We start from the raw sequence: 27,099 nt of genomic DNA on the forward strand, positions 1-27,099 counted from the left end.
GCGTTCCTTATCGATTGGTTGGTTAAGATTAGAGGCTTGCACCTCAGGCTTAAAACATTAAACTCTCAACCAAGCATTTCTGTGCAGAATTTGCTGGTGATTACTGCTCTGGCTGCTGTGATCATTAGCCTTAGATTTGTGTTCATCAGGTAAAAATTGCATGAGATTCTCTAGCTCGTCATAGTGAACTCTATTGTAACAAGCTAATAAGGCTTGAGTATTAGCAATGTGCCATTGATTGGCAATGCCACTTTTGCCTGAGGCATCAATTAACTTGGAATCCTTATCAGGAGGAGGGGCTTCACCTGTGGTCTGTGATTTATCTCTTTTGCGTGCAATGTAAACTACAAGAGTCTAAAGGTAACTGACCTTTATTGTGCCGGTTTGTACTGTTTGGCCACTCTAGATGTGACTATTCTTGCCCTTACAGGACCTTTAAACATTTCTTCTGCATGCATAAGCATTCCCTTTAGCATGAGTAGTGTGTGATTGGTCCTTTGAGTGGTACTAAGGTTTTCAAATAAAAATTCCATGTTTAAGTTTTCTTTATACATCTCTACCCCGTGATAGTGAGCAGCTTTATTAGAAGCTCAATATATCCTATGCTGTCATCGGGTGGTGAGGGTTTAGACAAATATAAATCCGGGTCATTATCAGGGTCTGTTATCCTACCCTGATTATCCCCCCCTTCCCCTTCATCCTGGTAGTGAGTTTGCAGGTGAAATAAGCAAATTAGGGTCAATGGGTGGAGGAGATGGAATGTTGGGTGGGGAAGGTATGGTGCCCACATTTTTCCTCTGTGGTAATCTTCCAGAAGGCCCATTTTCCTCTTTTTTGGCTAATTTGGCAATGATATGTCCAGTATGTAAATGTAAATGTGTTTCGATTTATATAGCGCACTTTAACCCAGGGGTCTCAAGGCGCTTGCTTAGGGAACCCGTCCTGGTATTCCCCTGTGAGATACCCCGGCCGGGTATCCACAAGGTGAAAGCCAGGCATCCCGCCGCGAGGGGCCGTAGTGGAGATTAAGCAAGCTATTGCCCAGAGTCGCAGAGTGTGACCCCGTGAGTCGAGTAGGCACCGGAGCGAGAATTGTCGACTCCGTGGAATTTTTGAGCCCGAGACCCGCCGAGGCGGGGAATCGAACCCTGGTCCACGGCCGATCTCAGCTTCCAGGTCTGCCGCCTCTAACCACTGAGCCACGCTTCTCCACAGTATCTGGATTTATTTCCAGCTCTTTTTGTTATGGATTCGAAGCTGGAACGTCGGACCGAAGTTCTTTAGAAAGTCTTTTTTTAACTTGCCGTTTTCAGCGTTGAACGTTTTGGCTCTGCAGTTTTCAGTTTCGAAGATGTAGTCTTGGATAAAGATGGAACAAGTACCATGACATGTTTCGATTTCGGTGACAAAGCTTTCGGTTCGGTGCTGGTATGGGGCCGACTTGAGCCCAAGCTCGAAGGCTTTCCTTTATGTTTTGACACCGGGCCCGAAGGTGTGGTGCTCAAAACGTTTTGTCCGTGCCAACCTTGGCCTGAGGGAAGAAGAGGAACCGGAGCCTTTTTGTGGAGTAAGTGGTAGGCAAATGAAGTCTCTGTACTGCCGATACGTTTACCTGGTGTGATTTGATCTTCACAATCGGTTTCAGACACAGCGATGTGTTCCTCCTCTACTTCGGCATCTGCTTTCGGTGCATTGGATTCCTCTTGATCGGAATCTTCTCCGAAGAGATCCACTGTGGAGCCGCTTTGCTGATGCATTTTGTGACATCGAGCCCAACGGTCACAGAGCATTTCTTTCGATCGAAAAGATCGGCACGGTTCGCAGTCCTTCTAGTCATGTTCCGGAGACAGACAGAGGTTGCACACTTCGTGCAAGTCGGTGTGCGGAAACTTAGAGCGACACCCATGACATAACTTAAATGGAGTCCGTTCCATTGACTGCTATGGAGCCCGATGCAAGTAGGCCTGGCGGCCTCCACAAGTCTTTCCGATCAAAGGTCTTCAACTTGAAACGATACGCGAAGAATGGGAACCATGTTTGAGAAACAATACCGCTGAGGGCAGTGGATTGCGCACCGAGGGGAACCCGAGAGAGGGTATCGAACCGGAGCACAACTATTCACGTCCGAACCCAATGGTGGAAAAAAACTATCTAACAATGGAGTCGATGCCCATGCACACTATCACCGAAAGGAGGAGTCACTGACCTTGTGACTGGAAAGACTTCTTCCAAGAAAAACAAACTGCAAACATCCGGACCCAACACAAGATGGCGATCAATGCACAGCATGTGATCTACAGCTCACATGCCTCGAATTAAAAGTTATTCAGGAGTCTTACGAGTTGCTTTGATTCGAATTTCATTCAAAAAATGCTAATTTGACAGAAGCAATCCATTCGGCTCAGCCAACGTATTTCGTCCCTGTGGGAATTTATCAGGGATTGATAAATATCCCAATGTTGTTATCCACCCAGCGTTGGTTCCTGTTAGCTCATAAATCCTCATAGATACAATTTTGTACCACGAGAAGGCTTATTGCGCTCCCATCTTATCTTCATTCTTTCTGCTTCCTGGTTCGAATGTACTAGGAGTTCACAAGATATTCCTGTATAGATTGAATAGTCCTTTACATTTGTTATAAGGTGAGATAGGAACATTTTCAATGCTAGGTGAACAGATTGAACATCGAGGTTGTTGTTGTGGAGACCCTGGTATTTAGTGTCCCAGAGACCCTAAACTGAGATCCTGTGGATGAGCACCCAATACTGTGAGGGATGTGTCCATTATCAGAACGATTTGAGGAACAGGGTTGGGAAATGGCAGGCCTTTTAACAGGTTTGGTGTGTTCCTGTCTATCAACACTCAATCCTCTAACTGACCCTATGACTGAGACCACTGGCCTGCTAGACATTCCTGCAGCGGACACATGTGTAATCGTGCATGTGGAACTATGGAGATGCATGAGGCCCTCAGACCCAGCACACGTATAAGTGTACTGACTGGGAGATGTTTATTGGCTTGAAATAGTGGTAGCAGTGTGTGGAAAATTTCAATTCTAGCTATATTGGGATAGGGTAATCCCAACTGTGTGGTGAGATATGTCTGAATTTGTAATGGTTTAAGATAGGATTTTTGTACAGTGATGGTAAATCCCAGTTGATGGAGTAGATCTTTAGCAACCTCAATGTGTTCGTGGCACAGAGGAAGGGTACTGGCTTTATTAAGGGCTGCAGATATGGGAAGACATGGATGCTTTATCTGCGTAAAGAACAAGTTACTTACCTCAGGTAACGATATCTCTGTAAGAAACAGTAGTTAGTATTAGATTCCTTACCTTAGAATATTCCCAGGCGTCAGACTGGATCCGGAAATCTTTGCATAGCAATACCCCTGCGCATCTTTAGGTGTCGTCTCTGGCTCCGTGTCCGTCGTCGGCGTCGTCTGCGCCGGAGTGACGTCGTCGGGGTACTTAGACGCCGCCCATGCGCACTGACGTCAGTTCTTAGACACAGCTTTTCCGCGCCAGATATGCAGAGCCATGCTAGAACCAACACTGGTGCCAAGAAACTAGGGCCCAGACAGGGGGTGACCTTAATCCTAGGTATCGGTTCGCAGAACGGGGAGGATGGGTGGGGCGGTAAGGAATCTAATACTAACTACCATTTCTTACAGATATATTGTTACCGAAGGTAAGTAACTTGTTCATCTGAAAGAAACAGGTTAGTATTAGATTCCTTACCTTAGAATAGATACCCCAGCAATACCAACCCCGGTGGTGGGTCTGCGAACCAATACTTACACCAGAAAGTCCTGGAGGACGGAACGGCCAAAGAAGCCATCCCTCCGGACTTGACTGTCCAGGCAGTAGTGTCTCGCAAAGGTGTGCAGTGAGGCCCACGTAGCCGCCTGGCAAATGTCCTGCAGGGGGACTCCCCGACCCAGGGCAGTAGTAGCCGCCGTGGCCCGAGTGGAATGGGCCCTCAGCCCAACTGGAGGCTCCTTTCTAGCTAAGGAGTAGCACGCCTTGATGCATAAGACGACCCACCGAGAGATGGTCCGCTAATGCACCGCCCGTCCCTTCTTCGCACCCACGTAACCAACAAAGAGTTGGTCATCCACCCGGAACTGGCGTGTGCGATCCAGATAGAATGAAAGCGCACGTTTTGGGTCCAGACGATGGAGCCGCTCTTCATCCTTTGAGGGATGCGGAGGCGGGAAGAAGGAGGGCAAGGTGATGGACTGCCTGATGTGGAAAGCAGAGACTACCTTGGGCAGGAAAGAGGGTCTTGTACGCAACAGATAGGAAAGGAGGTTTGCAAGATAGAGCCTGAAGCTCATTCACTCTCCTGGCAGAGGTGATGGCAACCAGGAAAGCTGTCTTCAAAGTGAGAAGACTGAGAGGACAAGAATGAAGTGGCTCAAAGGGAGCGCACATCAAGAAAGTAAGAACCAGGTTTAAGTCCCACTGAGGCATCACAAAGGGGACAGGTGGAAACATGTGTGTGTGATGCCTTTCAGAAAACGAGTGACAATAGGGGACTTGAACAAAGAAGGCTGATCAGGTAGCCTTAGGAAGGCGGAAAGGGCAGAAAGGTAGCCCTTGACAGTGCCCAGAGCAGAGCCCTGCTGGGCAAGAGAAAGAAGGAAGAGAAGAACCTCAGAAAAAGGGGCAGAAAGAGGATCCACAGCATTTGCTGTGCACCATGCCACAAATCTGTTCCACCGGCAGGCGTATACCGACTTTGTGGAGGGACGCCTGGCTGCCAGAATAACATTACAGACTTCAGGAGGCAAGTCAAATGGCCTCAACTGCCGCAATCTCCAAGCTTGGAGGTGGAGACTGGACAGGTTCGGGTGGAGGATCGTCCCCTGCTGCTGCGACAGAAGGTCCTCCTGAAGGGGCAAACGGATCGGGGGACCGACTGACATATTGAGTAGCTCGGGATACCAGTACCTTCGAGCCCAGTCCGGAGCCACAAGGATGACTTGGACCCGGTCGCGCTTGATCTTCTTCAGCACTCTGGGCAGAAGTGGTATAGGCGGAAAGGCGTATAACAGACCGCAACTCCACTCGCGACGAAATGCGTCGCCGAGCGATTGCTGCATTGGAAATTCCAACGCGCAGAACAGATGACATTGAGCGTTCTCTTCGGTGGCGAATAGATCTAACCAAGGCTCTCCCCATTGAAGAAAGATGCCTTGCGCCACGTCCGAGTTCAGACGCCATTCGTGATCCATCGAGCACCTTCGGCTGAGTTTGTCCGCCCTGGCGTTCAGAGAACCTGCCAGGTGTTGAACCACCAGGGTCACGCCCTGATGTTGCAGCCACTGCCAGAGGCGCAGAGCCTCCTGACAGAGGGTCCAGGACCCCACACCGCCCTGTTTGTTGCAGTACCACATGGCGGTGGTGTTGTCCGTGAACACCTGCACTGCACTCCCTCGGACAGAGGGGAGGAATGCCTTCAGTGCCAGACGAATCGCCCGCAGCTCCAGAAGGTTGATATGGAGCCGGGACTCCGCCGGAGACCAGAGGCCTCTTATCTCCGCCTCTCCCAAGTGGCCTCCCCAGCCCTGGAGGGACGCGTCCGTCACAACCACGTGCTCCGGTCGGGGAAGGGAAAGGGATCTGCCGTTGACCCAATCGCGGTCCGTGATCCACCACTGCAGCTGTCTCGCAGTGCCTTCTGAGATCAGGCTATGGTCGGACAGGTTGCCCTGATGCTGGGCCCACTGAAACTTCAGGTCCCACTGCAGAGCCCGCATCCGAAAACGGGTGTGATGCACCAGAAGGATGCAGGAAGCCATCAGCCCCAGAAGCCGCAGCGTCAACCTGACCGAGACTCGGTATAAAGGCTGGAAGATTGGGATGAGAGGCTGTATATCCCGAACCCGCTGTTCGGGCGGGTAAACCCGATACTGCGCCAAATCGAGAACCGCTCCGATGAAAAGGAGCTTCTGAGAGGGGCACAGGTGTGACTTCGGCACATTGATGGAGAACCCCAGCTGGTGCAAGAGGTCTGCCGTCGTCTGGAGGTGGCAGACGACTGACTGGGGCGAGCCCGCCTTCAACAACCAGTCGTCGAGGTAGGGGAAGACTGAAGCCCCTAACCTGAGCAGATGAGCTGTGACCACCGCCATCACTTTCGTGAACACCCGTGGGGCGCTGGTAAGGCCAAAGGGGAGCACGGTGAACTGAAAGTGCTCGTTGCCTACCGTGAACCGCAGGTAACGCCGGTGGGCCGGCAGGACGGGGATGTGAAAGTAAGCGTCCTGCAAGTCCAACACCACCATCCAGTCTTGCGGTTCTAGGGCAGCCAAGACTTGAGCCAAAGTCAACATCTTGTACTTCTCCTTCCGGAGGAAGCCGTTGACGTTCCGTAGGTCCAAGATAGGGCGTAGGCCCCCTTTGCCCTTCTTGGGTACCAGAAAGTAGTCGGAGTAACAACTACACCCTACGTCTGGCCCAGGAACGCGCTCGATGGCCCCCTTGGCCAAGAGGGCTGTAACTTCCTCCTGCAGAAGTCGCAAGTGGTCCCCCGACACGCGGTGGTACTGCGGTGGCATGGCATTTGGGGTCGTCTCGAAGGGGAGGGAGTAGGCCCTCCGGACGATTTGCAGCACCCACCTGTCCGATGTGACGGTGCGGCAGTGGGAGAGATGATGGCGAACCCTGCCCCCCACAGGCGTCACATGGGCCTGAAAACTCAGACTAGGAAGGTTTTGAGGCGGATGCTGCGGGAGCGGGTGCGGACTGGCCTCGCCGTTGTCCCCGACCGCCTCCCCGGCAGTTTCCACGGCCGCCACCGCGCTGAAAGTTCTGTTGAGGCGGCGTGTGGCTGGCGGCACGTGTGTGGGTGCCCCTTCCTTGGCCACGAAAGGAGCAAAAGGCACCCGTTTGCTGGCGCGGGCCGAGAGGCCCAAGGACTTGGCCGTAGCCCTGGAGTCCTTAAAGCGCTCAAGCACGTTGTCTGCCTGGTCGCCAAACAGGCGACGGCCATCGAACGGCATGTCCAGAAGAGTAGCCTGGACATCGGGCTCAAAATTGGCGCACCTCAATCAGGCGTGGCGTCGAACCACCCCTGTCGTAGCCATCACTCTGCCCAGTGTATCGGTGGTATCCAGTCCGCACCGGATAGAGTACCGTGCTGCATCTTGACCCTCCGCTAGGGCTTGGGTGAGTTTAGCCCTGACCTCCTCAGGGCATTGTGGCAGCACGTCCGCAACCGCGTCCCACATGGTGTGGGTGCAGCAGCCCAAGAGGCATGCAGTATTAACTGACCGCAGTCCCAAACTCAAGGACGAGTACACCTTTTTACCGAACTGCTCAAACCTCTTGGATTCCCTGTTGGGAGGAGCCGACGGGAATGCGGTCTGGGAGTTGGAGGCCTGGATAACCAGACTCTCGGGGTGGGGTGGGTCGACAGGAAGCTAGGGTCACCCGGAGCCGGGCGGTAGCGTCTGGCCACGTTCCTGTCCACAGGCTGTCCTGAGGCGGGCTTGGACCAAGTGCCCAGCAGAACATCACATAAGGCCTCATTGAACGGCAGCAGAGGTTCGACCGAGCTTGCCTGCGGTTTGAGGACCTCGGTGAGGAGATCAGTCCTCACGGCCGCTGAGGGGAGCGTAAGGTTCAAGGCCTTAGCCGCCCGCATCAACACTACACTGTACTCTGGCCCCTCCTCCGTAGCCACGGTAGGAGGGGAGGCAAAACCAGCGTTTGGAGAGAGGTCCAGGCCACTGGCTTCCCCAAGCTCCACTGTCCAGTCCTCTTGGTCCTGACACTCCCGTGTCAGAGGGTCCTCAGACCCCTCCCAGTCCTCGTCGTCACCCAATTCCTGGTAGCCTGGATCAACAATCGGGGCCTGTTCATTAAAGTGGAATGTACCTACCGCAGTCTCATACGGCTCACAATGGGGCCGTGTCGACGGCTGAACAGGAGCGACAGAAGGACTGGGGCCGGCGTCGACCTAAGTCGGCGCCGGTGGCGACACCCTCGGGGACGGCGCCGGTGAGGTCGTAAGGTCGTAAGTCGTCGACCCGGATCCGGATCCGGCCGGGGCCTGCGGCGCCGGGACCAAAGTCGCCGGCGGCACCGGGGCCAAAGCCGCCGACGGCGTCGGTGCCGGAGCACCCGACCCGCTAGGCCCCGGTGCCGGGCCCACTGGGCCCAAATGCGCCATGGGGCCCGGTGGAGAAGAGAGGTACTGCTCGATCTCCTCCCGCGTTGCATCGTGCCCAGGGACCCGCAGGTATGGGGCAGGATGCGGCGCTTGCGAATTCGGCGGAGCCGCGTGGGTGGTGCCACCCAAAACCCCGGCCGCGTCGGGCGAGCGTCGGGGGCGGTCGGAGGAGCGATGACGCCGCTCCGACCTCTCATGCCTCTTACCCGAGGAAGAACCAGAAGACCGATGCAGACTTCCGGAGCTGCGAGGGCTCCGACCCCGCGACCGGTGCCTCGACCTCCCGTGGGACCGGGACCTCGAACGGCGCGGGGCCGACTGCCGGAGCTCGAGCCGCTTGCGGGACCGCTCCCGCCTAGCCTTAGACGTCAGGGCTCGACAGTCGGTAGAGGCACGGTCGTCGTGGTCGAGGCCTAGACACTGCAGACACCGGCGATGTGGGGGTCGGTATTCGACATCAGCCGACTACACTTCGAGCAGGGTTTGAACCCGGGCATCCCTACCGGCACCTGAAGAGTCGATTAACGACTAGAAGAGGATCAAAAATGATCAAAAAGTTTTGGTCAAAAAGTTACTGAGGGGTAGAGCTTCTCCGGATCTGCGCTAGCTGGCGCGGAAAAAAGTAGAACTGACGTCAGCGCGCATGGGCGGCGTCTAAGTACTCCGACGACGTCACTCCGGCGCCGACGACGGACGCGGAGCCAGAGATGACGCCTAACGACGCGCAGGGGTATTGCTACGCAAAAATTTCCGGATCCAGTCTGACGCCTGGGGATATTCTAAGGTAAGGAATCTAATACTAACCTGTTTCTTTTAGATTGTACTGTTATCACTGCTAAGCAAGCATTTGGTGAACAACCGAGGTACAGTAGTCACTCTGAATTGAGGAATTTGAACTGATAATGTTTGCCAGCTATGAAACCTGAGGCACTTGCGGTGTGCTGGATGGATTGGGATGTGAAAGCAGGTGCCCTATAAGTCTAAAGCTGACATAATGTAGCCTTGCTGGAGAAGTGGGATTACGTCTTGGAAGGTGACCCCATGGAAATGCTCTGACAGGGTGTAATGATTTAGGGGCATGAGACCTAAGAAGGGCCATAGTGAGCCGTCCTTTTTGGGGATGAAAACATATAGGGAGTATATCCTTCATCCCTGATGTTGAAGGAGTGACTCTATAGCTCCTTTAAGCAATAGAGCTTGCACTTTCTGTTTGAGAAGTGTTTGATGTTCCAGAGAGAGTTTTTTGTGTGAGAGATGGAATGTGTGGAGATGTGGTGATGAGGTCCAGACAATAACCATGTTGGATAATGTACAACACCCACTGATCAGATGTTTTGGATCGCCAGGTGAAGAGAAAGAACATAAGTTACTTACCTGTAAACTGTGGTTCTCCAGTATTGGTGTCTTTCATAGATTCACATGCTTGAATATTCCCCGTCGTCGAAGTGGGAGTCCCACGGTACATAAAATAGCAGTAATATATGCATGTATATATGAGAAATATTATAAATAAAATATACATACATATAATGCAATAAAAAGAGTAAACTTAAAAAGTACCATAGAACAGAATAGGCCCATTGAAAAGCCCAAGGGAGAATTCACTTTAGTAACTTATAGGAGTCATTATGTGTTGGTCCACATTCCAGCCAATCAGGCTGTAGCCTCCTCTAGAACCTTCTCCTCAGAAGCCCAAGTCCTCAGATTTTCGTAGCACAAGTAAGTATAAATGCTTGAGGAGAAGAGAGCCTCTGAGGGGAGGATGGGAGGGTCGCATGTGAATCTATGAAAGACACCAATACTGGAGAACCACAGTTTACAGGTAAGTAACTTATGTTCTTCTCCAGTATTAGGGGTGTCTTTCATAGATTCACATGCTTGAATAAGAATAGAAAGCAGTAAAAACATACATTAGTCATAAAGGAAGATACAAATTAAGTTTAGGCATAACTTATCACTTAATAAGCAATAAAAAACCAAAACATGACAATACCTTTATGACTGGAGGCGGGTAGCAACAGAGGCTCACCTTCATCGGAAAAGATTCCGCAGCACCGCTTGACCCACTGCCGCATCCGCGGCATCTGTTGATTGCAGGCAGTAGTGCTTCGTGAAAGTATGGCTGCTGGACCAAGTAGCAGCTCTGCAGATTTGTCTTAGAGGTACCCCCGCAAAGAGGGCAGCAGAAGTTGACACAGCTCTCGTGGAATGTGCTCTAGCAGGAGCAGGAAGGGGCTTGCCAGACTGTTGATGACAATAGGATATGGCAGACGATATCCATCTGGTGATAGTCTGTTTAGTTACTGGTTGTCCTTTGCATACTGGGCCATATGCAACAAACAATTGATCAGACTTTCTGAAGGCAGCTGTGCGTTGAATGTAAAATTTAAGACAGCGCTTCACATCCAGAGTGTGTAAGGAGCGCTCCGCTGCAGATTGAGGTGCAGGGAAGAAAGTCTTAAGAACAATAGGTTCATTGAGATGAAAGTCACTGGGAACCTTAGGAATAAAACTGGGATTTGTTCTCAAGGTAACAGCCTCGTTGGAAAATTGCAAAAACGGTGGCTGTATAGTAAAGGCTTGAATGTCGCTGACGCGTCTAGAAGAGGTCAGAGCAAGTAATAGAGCCACTTTCCACGTGAGGAACTTCAGATTGGAAGAATGGATGGGCTCGAATGGAGGCAAAAGCAGCTGAGACAAAACTAGGTTGAGTCGCCATGAAGGTGGGGGCCGACGGATTGGAGGGAACATCCTAAAAAGGCCCTTGAAGAACTGTCTTATGATCCTGGAAGAGTACAAAGATGTTAAGCCATCATGACGAAAACGAGAGATAGCAGCCAGAAAAACCTTAAGGGTGGAGTGAGATAGTCCTGATTTTGCTAGCGACAAAAAGAATGGCAAAATTTGTTCTGGCTGAGCACGCATGGGATCTAGTGATCTAGTGGAACACCAAGCGCAGAAGCGCTTCCATTTCAGCTGGTAAGTTTTGACAGTAGATTGTGCTCGAGCATTTGCTAGCACTGTCCTACAATCTTTGTCGATATTCATGTGTGCAAATTCATTGTACTCAGGTTCCAAGCATGAAGTTGAAGGTATGCTGGATCCGGATGGCATATTTGACCCTGATGCATTGTGAGAAGATGTGGCAGAGGATGCAACCGTATCGGTTGTGTCAGAGAGAATAGGAGGAGATCTGAGAACCAAGGACGTCTCGGCCATTTGGGTGCGATCAGGATTATCCGACATGGTTGGAATCTCATTCTGTGTAACAGACGAGGAATGAGCGGCAGAGGAGGGAATGCATAACTGAAGGCGTTCGACCAATTTATTGAAAAGGCATTCCCACTCGACTCCTTGTGTGGATGCCGGCTCGCAAACCTTAGACATTTCCTGTTGAGAACAGTTGCAAAGAGATCCAACTGCGGCGGCCCCACTGTCGGAAGATGTAATCCAACGTTGGTTGGTGGAGTTCCCATTCGTGGTTGTCGGAGAGGGCTCTGCTGAGAGCGTCCGCTAGCACATTGGCCACACCTGGTACATGGATCGCTTGGAGATGTATTTGACGTTGGAGAGCCCAGTCCCATATTTCCTGTGCCAGCTGTGATAGCACGAGAGATCTTGTGCCGCCCTGTTTGTTGATGTAGTGCATGCTGGTGGTATTGTCTGTCTTCACCAACAATGTCTGTCCCTGCACTACTCTTTGAAAGGACTTCAAGGCCAAGAAAATCGCCAGTAGTTCTAAGCGATTTATGTGCCAAGTGCGCTGAGACGCCGTCCACTTGCCTCTCACGGACATTCCGTCGAGATGAGCACCCCAACCTTCTAGGGAGGCGTCTGTCGTCAGTGTCAGTGTTGGTTGTTCGTCCTTGAATGAACGACCTGTTGCTATGTTTGGAGGATGAGCCCACCACTCCAAAGCTCTTTGTATGCGGGGCGTCAGATGGATCTTGTCCTCGAACGACCCTGATACCTGCTTCCACTGGCTGTCGAGTTCTTCTTGAAGGACTCTCATGTGCAGTCTGCAGTTGGGAATCAGTTGAATGCACGAAGAAGCCATGCCGAGGAATGATTTGTACATCCGGACAGAAACGTACTGCCTTGACCGTAGGAACTGAACTTTCTGCAACATTCGGCTCTGACGTTCCTGTGAAACGAACACTTGCCCTAGCCGAGAATCGAGCGAGGCTCCTAGAAAATCTCGTTGTTGAGAAGGGCGAAAGAGTGACTTTAGGCAATTGATGGAGAAACCTAACGTTTCGAACAGGGATATGCAGACTTGTGTGTGTTCTTGTGTCAGTTGGAAAGTCCTGGCTTTTATGAGGCAGTCGTCCAGATATGGATAAAACTGGATGTTCTGTAAGCGCAGGTAAGCGGCCACCGGGGCTAGGATCTTGGTAAATACCCTCGGTGCCGATCGAAGGCCGAATGGAAGGACCTTGAATTGATAATGAAATTGGCCGATAGGCACATGGAAATATGCATCTTGAAGGTCTATTGTCGAAAAGAACTCTCCTGGAATGAGGAAATTCAAGATTTGAAGCAGGGTTAGCATCTGAAAAGTCTTTGACGCGATGAACTTGTTTAGAGCCCTCAGATCCAAGATGGGGCGCCACTCTCCTGATTTTTTCTTTACTAGAAAGAAACGGGAGTAGAACCCTTGCCGCGTTGACTTTGCGGTACCAATTCTATGGCTCCTTTCCTGATCAGAAGCTGTACCTGGGCCAACAGTTCCTTGAAATGGGGAGAAGGTGGGCCCGAAGGCGGGCGAGCGGGGGGAAATTTCGTAAATTCCAGGGTGTGTCCTTTTGAAACTACATCCAAGACCCATCGGTCGTTGGTGATGTTCGACCAGTTGCAGAAGAATTTCGAGATTCGACCTCCAAGATGCACAATCCTCTCACTGTTTTTTACTGGTGTTCGCACCACCTCTGTAGTTGGACTTCCGCTGGTAAGGTCTGGAGGTGGATGAACGATTTTGGGACTGATAAGATTCTCTTTGTCTGTTGTCGTAAGTGTATCCTCGATATTGGCCCGTGCCTCGAAAAGTAGAGGTTCCTCCTCCTCTACCACGTGCCCCACGAAATGGCCTCTTTCTGTATTGAAGAGTTGTTAAGGACTTCGCTGTGTCCGTGTCCTTTTTGATGAGTTCCAGAGCATCATCAACGTGTTTACCGAACAGAGACTCGCCATCGTAGGGCAAATCGAGCAGTCTGGATTGAACTTCCGGACGGAAGGTTGTTGACTTCAGCCAGCCTTGGCGACGTAAAACTGCAGCACCCGCCAATTGTCGGAAGCCAGTAGAGGCTATATCGACGGCACAGTCGATTATTTCCGTTGAAATCTTTTCTCCCTCGAGAATGATGGCCTGTGCTTCATCCCGGATGGAATCGGGCATTTGGGGGAGAAGACCAGCGATCTCGGACCACATTTGGCGGTCGTATCGACCCAGAATGGCTAAGGCGTTGGAAGCTCTTACCGTAGTCGCTGCCATTGTGGTAAATTTTTTACCAATTGAGTCCAATTTACGGCCATCCTGATCCGGGGGGGAAGTCAGGGGTATGGCTGGATTTCGAGACCTTTTTTGTGCCGCCTGAGTGATCACTGAGTCTGCCTTAGGCTGTGAAACTAAGAAGGCCGGGGAAGTAGGTGGTGCTTTATATTTTTTGTCCAGTCTAGGCAGAACGGCTGGAATGGAGTTAGGACGCTCCATTAACTTTAGACCCTCTTCCCATATGTGGTCAATGATAGGGATGGTATGAGTTTGACGTTGAGGCAAGTCTTTAAAGTCATACAAAAAACATTCCGCTTGTTGCGTTTCCAACGTTAAGTGGAACCTCTTTGCTGCACGAACCATAAGGCTGTGGAAACTCGCGATATCCACTGGTGGCGAAGTTCTTGGTGATGTTGGTGGAGTAGAGGGTGTCTGTGCCCTATAATTGTCCCAATCCTGCATTTCCTCATCATCAGTGTCATTATCTCCAGTGTTTTGTGGAGTTTGACCCTCATTATCTGTATCAGGAGCAGCACCTAAAGGAGACGTAGGTGCAACAGTCGCTTGAGCTCGAGGCCCAGGTGCTGGAGACTGTGGTTGAGGCACTGGAGCCGGAGGGTGTGGAGCTGGAGGCTGGGACCGCTGCACTTGGGGTGCTGGGGAAGGCGGCAGCGAAGGTGGAAATCTACGATTGTAGTCATCCAGCATATGTTGCAGGTTTTTCACCATAGACATAGGAATCTGTGTAAAGCGTTCGTAATTTGGTTGTTGTGAGCTATCCAATGGAAAAAGGACATTCCCATCTTCGACAGTATTATCCGTATACTCATCCTCATCGCTGTAGTCCTGACACTTTATGTGTAAATCCGATGGACTGGTTGCTGGTTGATAAAGTTGATCAACTTCTGAATCATTTCCAGATTCCTCTGCTCCAGATTGAAATAATTTCTCCGGAGGTTGAGATCCACTCCTAATAGGACTTAGCTGTATAAGTGGGACAGACTTGAGGGACGAAGTAGACACCACCTTGAAGGTGGTAGTAGATTGTAGAGGTTGTTGTGTCGTCAACGAGCCCGTCGACGAGAGTTGTATAGCTTTAACACCCTCTAGTTGTTTTTTCGTCGGCGCCGCTGCATCCGGCGTAGGATTTTTATTTTTGGTAGACGATGATTTTTTGGTCGTCGACGAGGCCGTCGACGAGGCCGTCGACGAAATTGCAGTCTTTGCCGTCGACGAGGAGGTCGTCGGCGGAGCAGCCGTCGACGGGGGGTTCATCGTCTGCGTCGACTATATCGTCGACGGGGTTGTCGTCGACGAGGATCCTGTCGTCGACGATGATGCCTTGGTCTTCGTCGACGGGAGAGCCGTCGACGGTGGTTGCGTCGACGATGGTTTCTTCGTCGACGGTTTGATTGACGAAATCATAATAATGGATGAGATGGGTCTCACCTCCTGGCTGCTCGTCGACGAGATGATCATCGTCGTGGCAGAACTAGTCGACATGGAAGAAGTAGTCGTCGACGTTGAAATTGCCAAAACAGACTTCGTAGACGCTGAAGACGTCGACGGACGCGTAGACGAGCCCGTCGACGAGCCAATGCCCGTTTTAGAAACGGAGGGCATGGTCTTGGGTCGAGACGCCAGAGAACCAGGTCCCGTAGGCGCGCCCTGAAGCAAGTCTTGTGAGGAGACATCCTTGGAAGATCCCAACTTTTTACTCTTCTTAAGAAAAGGAGAGGGGACTTCAGTCTCAGACCCACGCTTCTGAGAGGTTTTCGAAAAACCAGATGACATACTCTCAACATCGGAAACGATGTTATCAGATGATTTCAACTTCTGTAGCCACAGAAGTAGACGAGCCTCTCTGTCCCTCAAAGTCTTAGGAGGAAATTTGCGACAGAGTCTGCAGGTAGAGACAACATGGTCCGGATAAAGACAGTAAATACACTTACTGTGTGGATCCTCATGAAAAAGGCGAAGTTTCCCACAGGATGGACAAGCCTTGAACAGAGTTTTCTTTGAAGAAGACATTTTGAAGAGAAATATGAAGAAATATGAAGAAACTTGAAAGAAACTGAGCAGAGCTCAGGGAGACTCCCTTCACACGACGTGCGGTAGAAAATCTGAGGACTTGGGCTTCTGAGGAGAAGGTTCTAGAGGAGGCTACAGCCTGATTGGCTGGAATGTGGACCAACACATAATGACTCCTATAAATTACTAAAGTGAATTCTCCCTTGGGCTTTTCAATGGGCCTATTCTGTTCTATGGTACTTTTTAAGTTTACTCTTTTTATTGCATTATATGTATGTATATTTTATTTATAATATTTCTCATATATACATGCATATATTACTGCTATTTTATGTACCGTGGGACTCCCACTTCGACGACGGGGAATATTCAAGCATGTGAATCTATGAAAGACACCCCTAATACTGGAGAACTGATGTAATCGACTCCAGACAGGTGTTAAGTGATTAGGGGAAAGGAGAAGGGTGGGGGTGTGGCACCACGTGAAGAAGCACTCTGCCACAACCTTTGGAGTGGTTACCTCTGTATATGCCCCTGTAATAGCCTCGTGAAGGGGAGGTGTGACTTTCTGCACGGTATGATGAAGAAGAGACATCAGAAGATGCTGCTTTTGAGCCTGCCCTATATCAGGAGCGGCAAAAGAAGCCAAGGGGAGGGGGTCTTTTTATTGCATCCATGGACTTCGCAACCTAAGTGTCTTTCTTCATCTTTCCTAATGCTTGGCCAACTTGTAGACCAAACAGGTGTTCCTTGTCAGAGGGAACATTTAAAAGGGTTTGCTGGACTTCTTGTTTAAAGCCAGATATGCACAGCCAAGCATGCCTGCATAACAACACCCCGGTATAGATACCCCTGGTAGCTGTATCTGCGGAGTCCAAGGCGCACCTAATGGAGGTAATGGAAATTAGTTTACTCTCCTGCACCAGTTCATGTCTTCTTCTATGTTTCTTCGGGACTGTAACTGTGTGTCTCAACTGGTAGATGAGGTCTCCCCTAACAAAGAATGGTGGGTGATTGACTCTACCACATCTCCCTCTCTTCAACCCCCTCAGAACAAGTGGAGCAGTGACAGATATCCGCTGTGGTCCACACAGGGGGAAGAAATGGGTGAAGGCTCCTTTAACAGGGCGTATGAGTATGGAGAAGACACGCCCCCAGCTGACGTTCACGCAGTGGAATTGGTTAAAGATGAGGAAGACCCGAGGACGGCGTGTGATGTCACCGGAGAGGAGTTTCTGGCGCGGAGAGGAGATCGACCGGCGTTTGGAGGCGAGGAACTAGAGACCCGGAATCGTGAGGCGAGAGGAATCCTGTCCGAAGGAGTTGCGGAGCCAGGAGGCCAATGTCCCAGCGATTTGCTGAGCCACGTTCCAGGAGGAGCGTGGCTTCAGCAGGTACGGCAGCGAGTGGCGGGCTGGATTGGGAGGCGGGGAGACTCGTCTTGCTAGAATAACTCAGCCGGCTTACTGGTGCCTACCTTCCCCCCTTGTACATATTCGTTCCAGCCCCGTTTTTCCCTTCACCCTTTCCTCACCACCGTGTACCTCACACCCAGTGTATATAGACGTATGGTTTGATACATATACGCAGCGGTGATCCCCACACTCCCTGGTTCCCCCCGCACATTTCAGAGTGAGAACGGAATACTGACCGGCAGCTCTGCGTCTTTCCCTCCACATATCCTACGGTGAGGAAACCAGGGTGCAGTCCCAAGACCAAGGAGGAAGAAGAGCTGACTAAGACCATGCCCAGAGGACAGCCCTAACCACGGATCTCGTGGTGCATTCTCGAGAAAGACTCACAACTAGGAACAAGAAGACCTTTAAGAAAATAAAACCCTACTTACCTAGACCTAGTCTCCGGTCTCTTACTTTAACCCCGCCACAGGGAGGTATTGGAGAAGTTCCTCCATTTCGTCCTAGTCAGTTGTGGTTTGTGAAGTCGCCCTCTTAAGTGCATTAGAGGCAACCAATGAATCAGGGGAAGGTTGCCCTCGGATGTACCGAGGTTCTAAGGGTGCGGCTTTGTATTTTCTTTCCGACCCTTGGAGTGATAATGCGTGCTTGCGCAGGATCCTTAAAGAGGTCATCAGTGGGGCGCATTATGCTTTTTAACATAGGGGAGTATTGGGTAGGCCTAGGAGTACTGGATAGGGTTTCAAACAGAAAATCTTCCTCTATAGGCTCTTTATGGAGCGAAACCTGGTGTTATGCTGCAGCCCTGCTAATGCGTTTCAGATTTGAAGTGGAAATATCAGGAGGCAATGGTTTGGCAGGGTAAAGGTTTGGATCTGTGTCCCCCTGGGGATCAATACCATAATCTGGGCAGGGATCTGTGGGCTGTGGTGCATCATAAGAATCAAATGTCACCGCCCCTCTTGCCCACCCGTGAAGGAATGGGGGACCCCTCTGGAGTGATACCTAGGAGATCACCTGGAGAATGAGGTGGAGAGGATGAAAGTGGCAGAATGAAGGGTGGAGGCAGAGGTGGTGGTGGAGAAGCAGGTGGAGGAAGGTGCAAGTGAATAGTAGCCTTGTCCGTTATCCTCTTTTTAACGGGCATCAGCAAGTTTACTGCTACTCCAAAAGAAAGTTGCCACCCTGATGGAGGGGGTACAGGACACCACATGTTTTGACTATGATGCAGTCAGTCTGATGCTGCATATGTAGTTTCTGAATGGATCAAGGCGTTCCTGCCTGCATTGTCTGGAGAATTGGTTTGATCGGAGAACCAGTAGCCGATTTAAATGCCAGTCTTGACATTTTCAATGCCAAGCTGGGCTTCAGTTTCAGAGCCAAAGTAGTCGGAGCCGAAGATGAACAGGGTCGGCCCGGTGTAGAAGCCGATGGCTTAGGCTGTCCTTTAAGGGCAGAGTCTGAGATTGGGGTATCTGTAGCAGATATTTGGTGCCAATCATGGCCTGGAGGCAGTGGCAGCCCGGAAGTCTTATGTTCGGTCGGAACCAAAGGTGTTTTCGGTGGCAGGACAGGGAGGCAATACTCACAGTACACTAGCCCGGTGGAAGGTCCTCCATCTGGTTGTCGATTTGTAAGTCTGAGTCTCCTACAAACAAGCCTCTTCCTCACCCGCACAGGCTTTGTGGAGTTCCTCCTCCTCAAATCCTGTTGACTGAAGAGGTCAGGTATGCTGTTGACCTCTTGACGCTTTATTTACATGCAACATACCCTTTGGTCCCCTAAGGTCTTCTTGGACAATCAGCAGGACTTGCAGTCTTCCTCCCTGTGATCAGAAGGACAGCGCATGTTGCAGACCTGATGGAGGTCGGTCCACAGGTACTTAGAGTGGCACCTCGGGCAAAAACGGAATGGTGTCTTTTCCATTAGCAGGGCATTCTAAGGCAAAGACAAAGAGATGAAAAGAGAGGCCCGGAAGGACGAAGCCTCAAGGCCGCGTTAGGAGCACCTTGATTCGACAGTCTATAGCTTTCTAGAGTCTGAAATGCAAAGATGGAAACATGTTCGACAACAATACCAGTAAGAGTGAATTACGAATCAAAGAGATTCCAAATTGGTCTTGAACCGGAGCGGAGTAAGACACGTCCAAACCAGACGGCAGAAAGAAAATCTAACAATGGAGTCGATACTCATACACATTATCACCAGGAGGAGGAGTCACTTTAAAACAACTTGCACTCATCTGGACGCAACACTAGATGGAAGGAGTATGAAAAGCATGTAACATATCTACAGCCACACATGCCTCGAACAAATTGTTTTAGTTGTAGGGTTTATAGAATTGTTGGGTAGCTATTTTTTTTAGTCTTAAAAATGTAAATATGTCATTGTTTTATTTTTAGGTTTCATAGGGTTTGAGGGAAGAGTGTTGCATTGTGTTAATAATTACTTTTTAGGGCGCATGGAGTGGTATTGCACAGGATTACGAATTAATTTTTGCAGCTAGCAGAGGCACATGTTGACCCAGATTACTAATTATGTTTTAGGTCACAGATTGTTGCGTTGTGTTACTAATTAGTTATTAGGGCGTAAGAATGGATAATGCACAAGGCTTGTAAATCATTTTCAGGGTGCAGGATTGGGTTACTAAATAACTTTCAGGACACAAGAAGGAGTAGTTTCTGTCCTGTAACTCCAGTTCTGTAGTAGGGTATCCCTGTTATAGTCATAATCTAGTGAAAAGTCCCGCCCATGTGCGTGGACCCCGGAGCAATCAAAAATAATCTCTTAAAGTGTCGAAAAATGCAGAACTGCACAGACACTTAAGAGAGAATTAAAGACAGATAATGCAGCCTATTAAACCAGGCTACCTGGACAGACAAGCCCCATAGGCTGCCATTATGTGGCTCAGAACAGGATACTGTGCCTTTAAGAGAACTTTCCAGAACTTAACAGAATCCCAGAATGCACCGCAGGTCCCTTTTACTTTCAGGTCTTTTTTGCGGCTCCTGCAAGCAGGACCCTGGAGCATTGAGCTCTCCCTTTTCAAGGGTTTATTGATGATTTTTCACTTTTGTTTCAAGTTGAGTGCTTTCTAAAGTACTTTAGTGCTTTTCTTCTTGGCTTTTGCACCCTTTTGATGTCAAATATGCCTGCATTATTTGACAAATGTCCGGAGTGCTCCAGGAAGAAGGCCAAATCAGATCCCCATGAGGTGTGTATCCTCTGCCTTCCCTCTTCCCATGTCCCAGAGGAGTGTGTGATTTGTCAGGGCTTCTCTGGCAGGACCCTGAAGGACAGAAAGAAGTTGGAAGTCTCCCCTCTAAAACCGGGGAACTATTCAGTGTTCACTACTACTTTTTTGCATAATTTATTAAGTCCTTAGTTGTGTTAAAGCAAAGCTATGCCTCTTACAAGCTCTAGTAAGAGCAAAATACGTGTCAAGGGCTGCTTTTATTTATTCCAGGCTGAATCAGACAGTATTTTACATATCCAAACTAATGCTGTGCTTGGAATTTTAAAAGGCTCCTGTAATATTTCGGCTCTGTGTGGGTGGCCCTAGCAAATTATATGGTCATTTATTTAAAAAAATATATATGTACATATATTTTTGTTATTTGTACATTTTAAATAAATTATTTTATTATTTTAATATTTAGACAATTATGACTACATTCAATTTTTTATATAGTTATTGAAGAATATATTTTGTCATTGAATTTTTTTTCTATGTAATATATTTGTATGTTTAAATATTTTTAATGTTAAATATGATTTTCATACAATATTTAGGTTATTGGTTTGTTTTAATGTTTGCACATTTTGAAGTTTGAAATTGATTTTAATTAAATAAATAAATGTTATATTTTAAAATGCATGTTTTTTAGTCTTTATTTTGGTTTCCAATAATTGGTTATATTTTATATCAATTTTAGTCTATGATTGTTATCTATTTTTGGTTAAGACATTTTTGAATAACAATATTTTGTATTGAAACTTTTTGTTTTGAAGGGATACAATATTTTAGGTTTGATATTTGTGTAGATCAATGAAATCCTCTAATATCGCATATCCTTTTTATTTTCCACAGTCCGCATGATACAAACTGCTGCCCTCTCCCATGAAGAATCTAAAGAGTTTGTGTGTATAATTGGGCTTTAAAAACCAAGCGAGATGCCTTCAGGCAACAGAACTCGCCATAGCTCGGCCCAAAGAATCCAAAGTATCTAAGGCTGAACAGATTGTGATTTCGGCCATTTCGCGGCCATCCCCAATGGAGTGAATAAGATCAGAGCGCGTACCTTCGGAGGTACCAGTAAGCAAAGACTGTGCAGAGTCCCACAGGGCAGAAGTAGCTCGAGCCAAAACACACACAGTATTTAAAGACCGAAGGGCTGCACTAGTGGATGCAAAGGGCTGCACTAGTAAGATGTGTCTTACTCCGCTCCGAGACCAATTTGGAATCTCTTTGGTTCGTAATTCACTCTTACTGGTATTGTTGTCGAACACGTTTCCATCTTTGCATTTCAGACTCTAGAAAGCTATAGCCTGTCAAATCAAGGTGCTATAAACCCTACAACTAAAACAATTTGTTCGAGGCATGTGTGGCTGTAGATATGTTACATGCTTTTCATACTCCTTCCATCTAGTGTTGTGTCCAGATGAGTGCAAGTTGTTTTAAAGTGACTCCTCCTCCTGGTGATAATGTGTATGAGTATCGACTCCATTGTTAGATTTTCTTTCTGCCGTCTGGTTTGGACGTGTCTTACTCCGCAAAGACGTTGTGACCCCAAGATTCACGTCACCTGGACTCCCAAGAGGGAAGAAGCGTTACAGGGTGCAGAGAAAGAAAGGCAGTCTGTACACAAACCCCAGCGCATCAGAGTGCACAAAAAGACAGATCAGGTCATGTGGAACAGGGCGGTGGCAGTGCAAAACTGAGCGTGTCACCGGATCACCTGAAGCAGGTCGGACCCAGGTACCCAAGAGTGCATCATAGAGGGATGCCTCAAAAGGCAAAAGTGGCTCTAAATTGCCGGACCCATGGTGGAGGACCTCCAGCAAGGGGTCCACAGACAAGGGGGTAGAGGGAGTTTGCATATTCAAGATGCGATCGGCCGAAGAGACCACTCTCAAAAAAGCCACACTAGCCTCAGTGCCCTCGTGGAGGGGAAATCAGTGGGGGAGGGTTGTAGACTGACCCTCCCAAGACACTGAGGATGCACCCAATGCCCCACAGAAGGGAGCCCCATGGAAGAATGAGGATCCTGACGTGGCTCCTGGTGAGGCAACCAAGCCTGCCGGATCTGGGAGCTCCTGAGGAGGCTCCACAAATTCCAACAGGAGGCACTGGCAGCACCAGCTCAGGCGACGCCGGGCTGATGGACGGAGCTGAACTTTCTCCAGAGGCCTCTATAGAAGAATCCAGAACACTGCGTCAAGACTGCGTCTAAACGACACGTGTCGGCGCCGATCGTGCCTGGTCAGACGCCAACTCGTCAGTCTCCGGCGTCGAGTAGGCGCAGTCTGGCGCCAAAACTATGACAAGCCCCTCTCTGAAGAAGAAGAAGAGGTCGCCACGGCCGGCGAGGCAATATTCCGGCGCCGCCCCAGTGCCGCCTCCGCCTCATCCAGAGCGGGCTCTGATTCCGGAGGCGGAGCTGAGGAGGCAAGCCTCCGGCGCCGGGACAGCGCCGACCCTAGCTCTGGACAGGCGGCCGCCTGCCCGGAAGGCTGGGGTGTGCTCAAGTCAGGGCTGTGAGCACAGGCAACCACCTGCGGCGCCACTGGGAGCCCCGCGGGGCTATGCAGCGCGGCAGAGGCGCAGTGGGACGAGGAGGGGGACCCAAGAAGGCCGTGCCCTAACGACCCAACGTGGAGCGCAGAGGGGGACCCAGCCGCGCCCTAACACCACATCTCCGACGTTCCTGGGATGCAAGGGCTCAATTGGCCCCCAACGAGTCCGTTTGAGACCCCACAAGAAGCGGAGGCTCCGAGAACGCCCTAGGAACGGGAGAGGACCCAAGGGTGGCCTGCAGAAACGTAGCATAGGCCTCTATTTGGGCCCAACCCGCCCCAAAACCCAGAAAGGGTGGATAGAGGGGGGGGGGGGTCGAATGTCGGGAGCGCACGTCCGGAAAGTTCTGGGAACCAGAGCCCCTGACAACAGAAGAAGGTGAGGTCGATGACCTAGGCGACAAGCGTCTTGACTTACCAAGTGGAGAACGACAGCCCCGGACCCCAGAGGGCGATCGATGGCGGAACCAGACAATAGAGGGACCTGCAGTCGACAACGAGGCATGGGGGCGTTGACCTGTCGGTTCATGGAGAGGGAGGAGTCGAGTACAATGCCGAGGTTTAAGGTGTGGTCCGTGGGAGTAGGTGGGCTGCCGAGAGCGGTGGGCCACCAGGAGTTGTCCCATGCAGAGGGGGCGGGTCTGAGCACCAGGACCTCTGTCTCTTTTCTGAGTTGAGTTTCAGGCAGCTAATGCTCATCCAGGATGCAACGTCTTTCCTTTCTTTCTGGAAGTTGAGTCTGGTGGTGATGGGGTCCTTGGTGATGGAGAGGATGAGCTGGGTGTCGTCGGCGTATGATACTATGCGGAGTCTGTGCTGCCGGACAATGGAGGCGAGGGGGGCCATGTAGATGTTGAATAGCATGGGGCTGAGCGACGATCTTTGGGGTACTCCGCATTTGATTTCTGTGGGTGTGGAGAAGGGAGCAAGTCTACTTCTTTGGGTTCTTCCGGAGAAGAAGGAGTGGAGCCAGTCGAGGGCAGTTCCCTGTATGTCGGCTTCGCAGAGTCTGGCGGTGAGAGTGCGGTGGGAGACGGTGTCGAAGGCTACAGAGAGGTCAAGGAGGATCAGGGCTGCGGTATGTCCTTGGTCGAGGAGGGTTCAGATGATGTCTGTGGTGGCGAGTGGAGCGGTTCAGTGCTGTTGCTGCAGAATTCAGATTGTCAAGGATGGAGTTCTCTTCTGTGAATTTCGTTAGTTGGGTGTTGACGGTCTTCTCTGTGACTTTGGCAGTGAAGGGGAGGAGGGAGCTGGGTCAGTAGTTTTTGAGGTTTGTGGGATCTGTTGAGGGCTTCTTCAGTAGGGGTCTGACTTCTGCGCGTTTCCGTTTCGGGAAAGATGCCGGTTTCCAAGGTGGTCTTGCTGGTGCGTCGTAGTTTGGGAGCGATGGCGGCGGCTCTGTGGCCGATGTGCGGGGGTAGGGGTCCAATGAGGCTTCTGAGTGGATGCCTTTTATGGTTAATGCGGTGACTTCGGTGGTGACTGGGATCCAGGAGGAGATGGTGGGCTGGCTGGCGTTGCTGGAGGATGGAGTGGTTTCGGGCCAGGTGTCTGGTCTTTGAAGTTGTCATAGAGGCCCTTGCTCTTCAGATGGAAGTAGGATCAGAGCTTGTTGCAGAGGTCCTGTGATGGGGTGATGTCCGTGGTTTTGCTGGGGGTTGGGGGGGGGGGGGGGGGTTTGTGAATTATTGGATGATGTTGAAGAGTTCCTTGGAGTTGCTGGCGTTAGCAAGGATCCTGTTCTGGATGAAGGTCCTTTTGGTTGATGTGATGCGTTGGTGGTAGTCTGTCATGGTGCTCTTGTAGGAGGTGCGATTGTCTGAGGATTTGCAGTTTCTCCATTTCTTCTTGAGACGTCTGCAGATGCGTCTGGATTCTTGGAGGTCGGCGGTGAACCAGGTGGCTTTTCTGGGGCATTGTCTGTTGAGGTTGCGCTGGGGTCTAAGCACGTCTGTGCAGTTGGAGATCCATCATTGGAGTTCTTTGGCTGCTAGGTTGGCGTCAGTCTGGCTAGCGGGGCCATCGCCGTTAAGGGTGGAGTCGAGCTGCTCCTCAGTGATTTTGATTTCGTTTCTTCAAGGGGGTGTGGGCTGTGGGCTTGGGCATCGTGGGATTGTTGATGTGGAAGTGTATGCAGTGGTAGTCCCTCCATGGGGGTGGCGTGGTGTGGCTGAAGTGTATGTTGTTCCCTCCTGTGAAGATGGGGTCGAGGATGTGTCCTGCCTTGTGGGTGGGGGCGGTAGCAAGTTGTTTTAGTCTGAGGCTGGAGAGGTTGTCCTGGAGGGTGTTGGAGTTGGGGGTCGCTGAGGTTATCGAGGTGGAAGTTGAGATCTCCGATGAGTATGTAGGCCATGGAAGCGACGACGAGGGGTGCGATGAGTTCGATGATGGTCTTGACACTCCTTTATTTCTCCCAAACTATTTACCCACTTGATGGTTAAGGCATGTGTAGATACAAAGAGTTTTATTACTGAGATACAGGGATTTTATTGATGAATCCAAAATCTAAAATGTAAAATGTAAATTGATACTTGTATAGCGCACTACTCACCTGCAAGGGTCTCAAGGCGCTTGTACGAATACCGCTGTGGAACCCATCCTGGCTTTCCCTGTGAGGCGTCCACTCCTGGGCACCCCCAAGGTGGAGGCCAGGCATCCATAGCGTTGTGGGGGTGCGGAGATTAAGCAAGCTATTGCCCAGAGTTGCAGAGTGGGACTCCATGATTGGAATAGGCACCAAGGCGAGAATTATCAGGTTCGTGGAATTTCTGAGCATAAGACCCGCCGAGGCGGGGAATTGAACCCTGGTCCCGGGCTAGACCTCTGCATCAGGGTCTGCCGCTCTAACCATTGAGCCACACTTCTCCAGGTTTACATCTCTGTATTGTCTGCCATGAGACCTTTACACAAATAATGGAACATGGTCCATTTGAGAAAATGTTGCGATTGGGATTCAATGCAGAATATAGAGCTTAGAAAGCTCAGCTCATACTAAAGGTTTAGGCGAATGGAAGTAAAGAATCTATGTGCTAGCTAAGAGCAACTACTGTGATGTCAAACATTAAACACTACATACACTAATGAACCTCAAACTCTTTCTTCCCCTGACATGCACACATATTTGTGTGATTTGGTCTACATGAATTGAAGATTTGCTTTCTGTGCTTAACCCTAGTCAAGTATGCTAGCCGTAATCTACTCTTATTACCAAATGGGTGCTGTGATCTGTTCCGTCACAAAATTCATTGCTTAACCTTACTCCTTTTCATTCTCTGGACAAGGAGTATGTGAGTTGTTATGGGATCCATATTTGATTCCACCAAAGTACCACTAACTTTGTTTGGTCCACATCACTGTGCTGTACGACAGCATACTGGTTCGCTCTATAACATTCCTTTGCCATCTTCTTGCTAAACCAACCTCTACCCACCTACTCAGTTAAATCAGATGCTGTATTTTTCGTCAGTGATTGTTCACCTAAACAAGGAGCTTGTTTATTGTTAGTTTTGCACACCCTTTCTAGATTCCTAGTTTAGCTCTTACTCTTCTAGTAAGTGTACAGAGAGAGGTAGAATCCTTTAACCATTGCACTAGCCCTAAATAACAGAAAATGTGTTAATTGGGGCAATCAAAATAGTTTATCCGTGATCAAAAACAGCACACAAGTAAATATCTAGTTGCTGAACTTTTAATGCAGATATTGGGTACATTATGTTTTCACCTATAAATCACAAACATCATCTGTCGTCTTAATAATATTCAGCATGTAATGTTCAACGATTAAATATTTACTTGCTGATGTTTTTGATCATAGATCACCTATTTTGATTGCTCGTATTAATAAAATTTCTGCTATTAAAGGCGAAGGCTGTTTATGTTGAAAGCTTTACATTTACCCTTAGGAATGATGCACCCAAGGCAAAGTTCTGGTATACTCCTGAGAGTAGAATGCCTGTAGGGACTTAGTTTAAACCATGTAAACCTGCTCAGTGCAAAATAAAGTAGAACAAAAAACTCTAGACTTGCACTCTCTTAGTAGCAAACTCTCACCTGGTCTCTTGTCTCAGACTCTTGTATCTGGATGACCTGAAGCTGTTTCTCATAGTTGGAACACATATCACAGCGCCTACCTAGTTTATTACCAGCATTCTGAATCTGAAATAAAAAAGATAGGAGTGTGCATCAA

General features: G+C 49.7%; 1 protein-coding gene across 1 annotated transcript in view; it reads right to left on the reverse strand.

Moving 5' to 3' along the window:
* RABEP1 (rabaptin, RAB GTPase binding effector protein 1) overlaps positions 1–27,099 on the reverse strand; it is an 899,286-nt gene that overhangs the window by 446,715 nt on the left and 425,472 nt on the right. The window contains exon 10 of the mRNA XM_086954813.1: positions 26,964–27,068. Within this exon, the coding sequence (XP_086810939.1) occupies positions 26,964–27,068 (105 nt within the window). The remainder of the gene's footprint in view (positions 1–26,963; positions 27,069–27,099) is intronic.

Source organism: Lissotriton vulgaris, chromosome 2_1 (assembly GCF_964263255.1).
Source record: "Lissotriton vulgaris chromosome 2_1, aLisVul1.2, whole genome shotgun sequence".
Lineage (NCBI taxonomy): Eukaryota > Metazoa > Chordata > Amphibia > Caudata > Salamandridae > Lissotriton > Lissotriton vulgaris.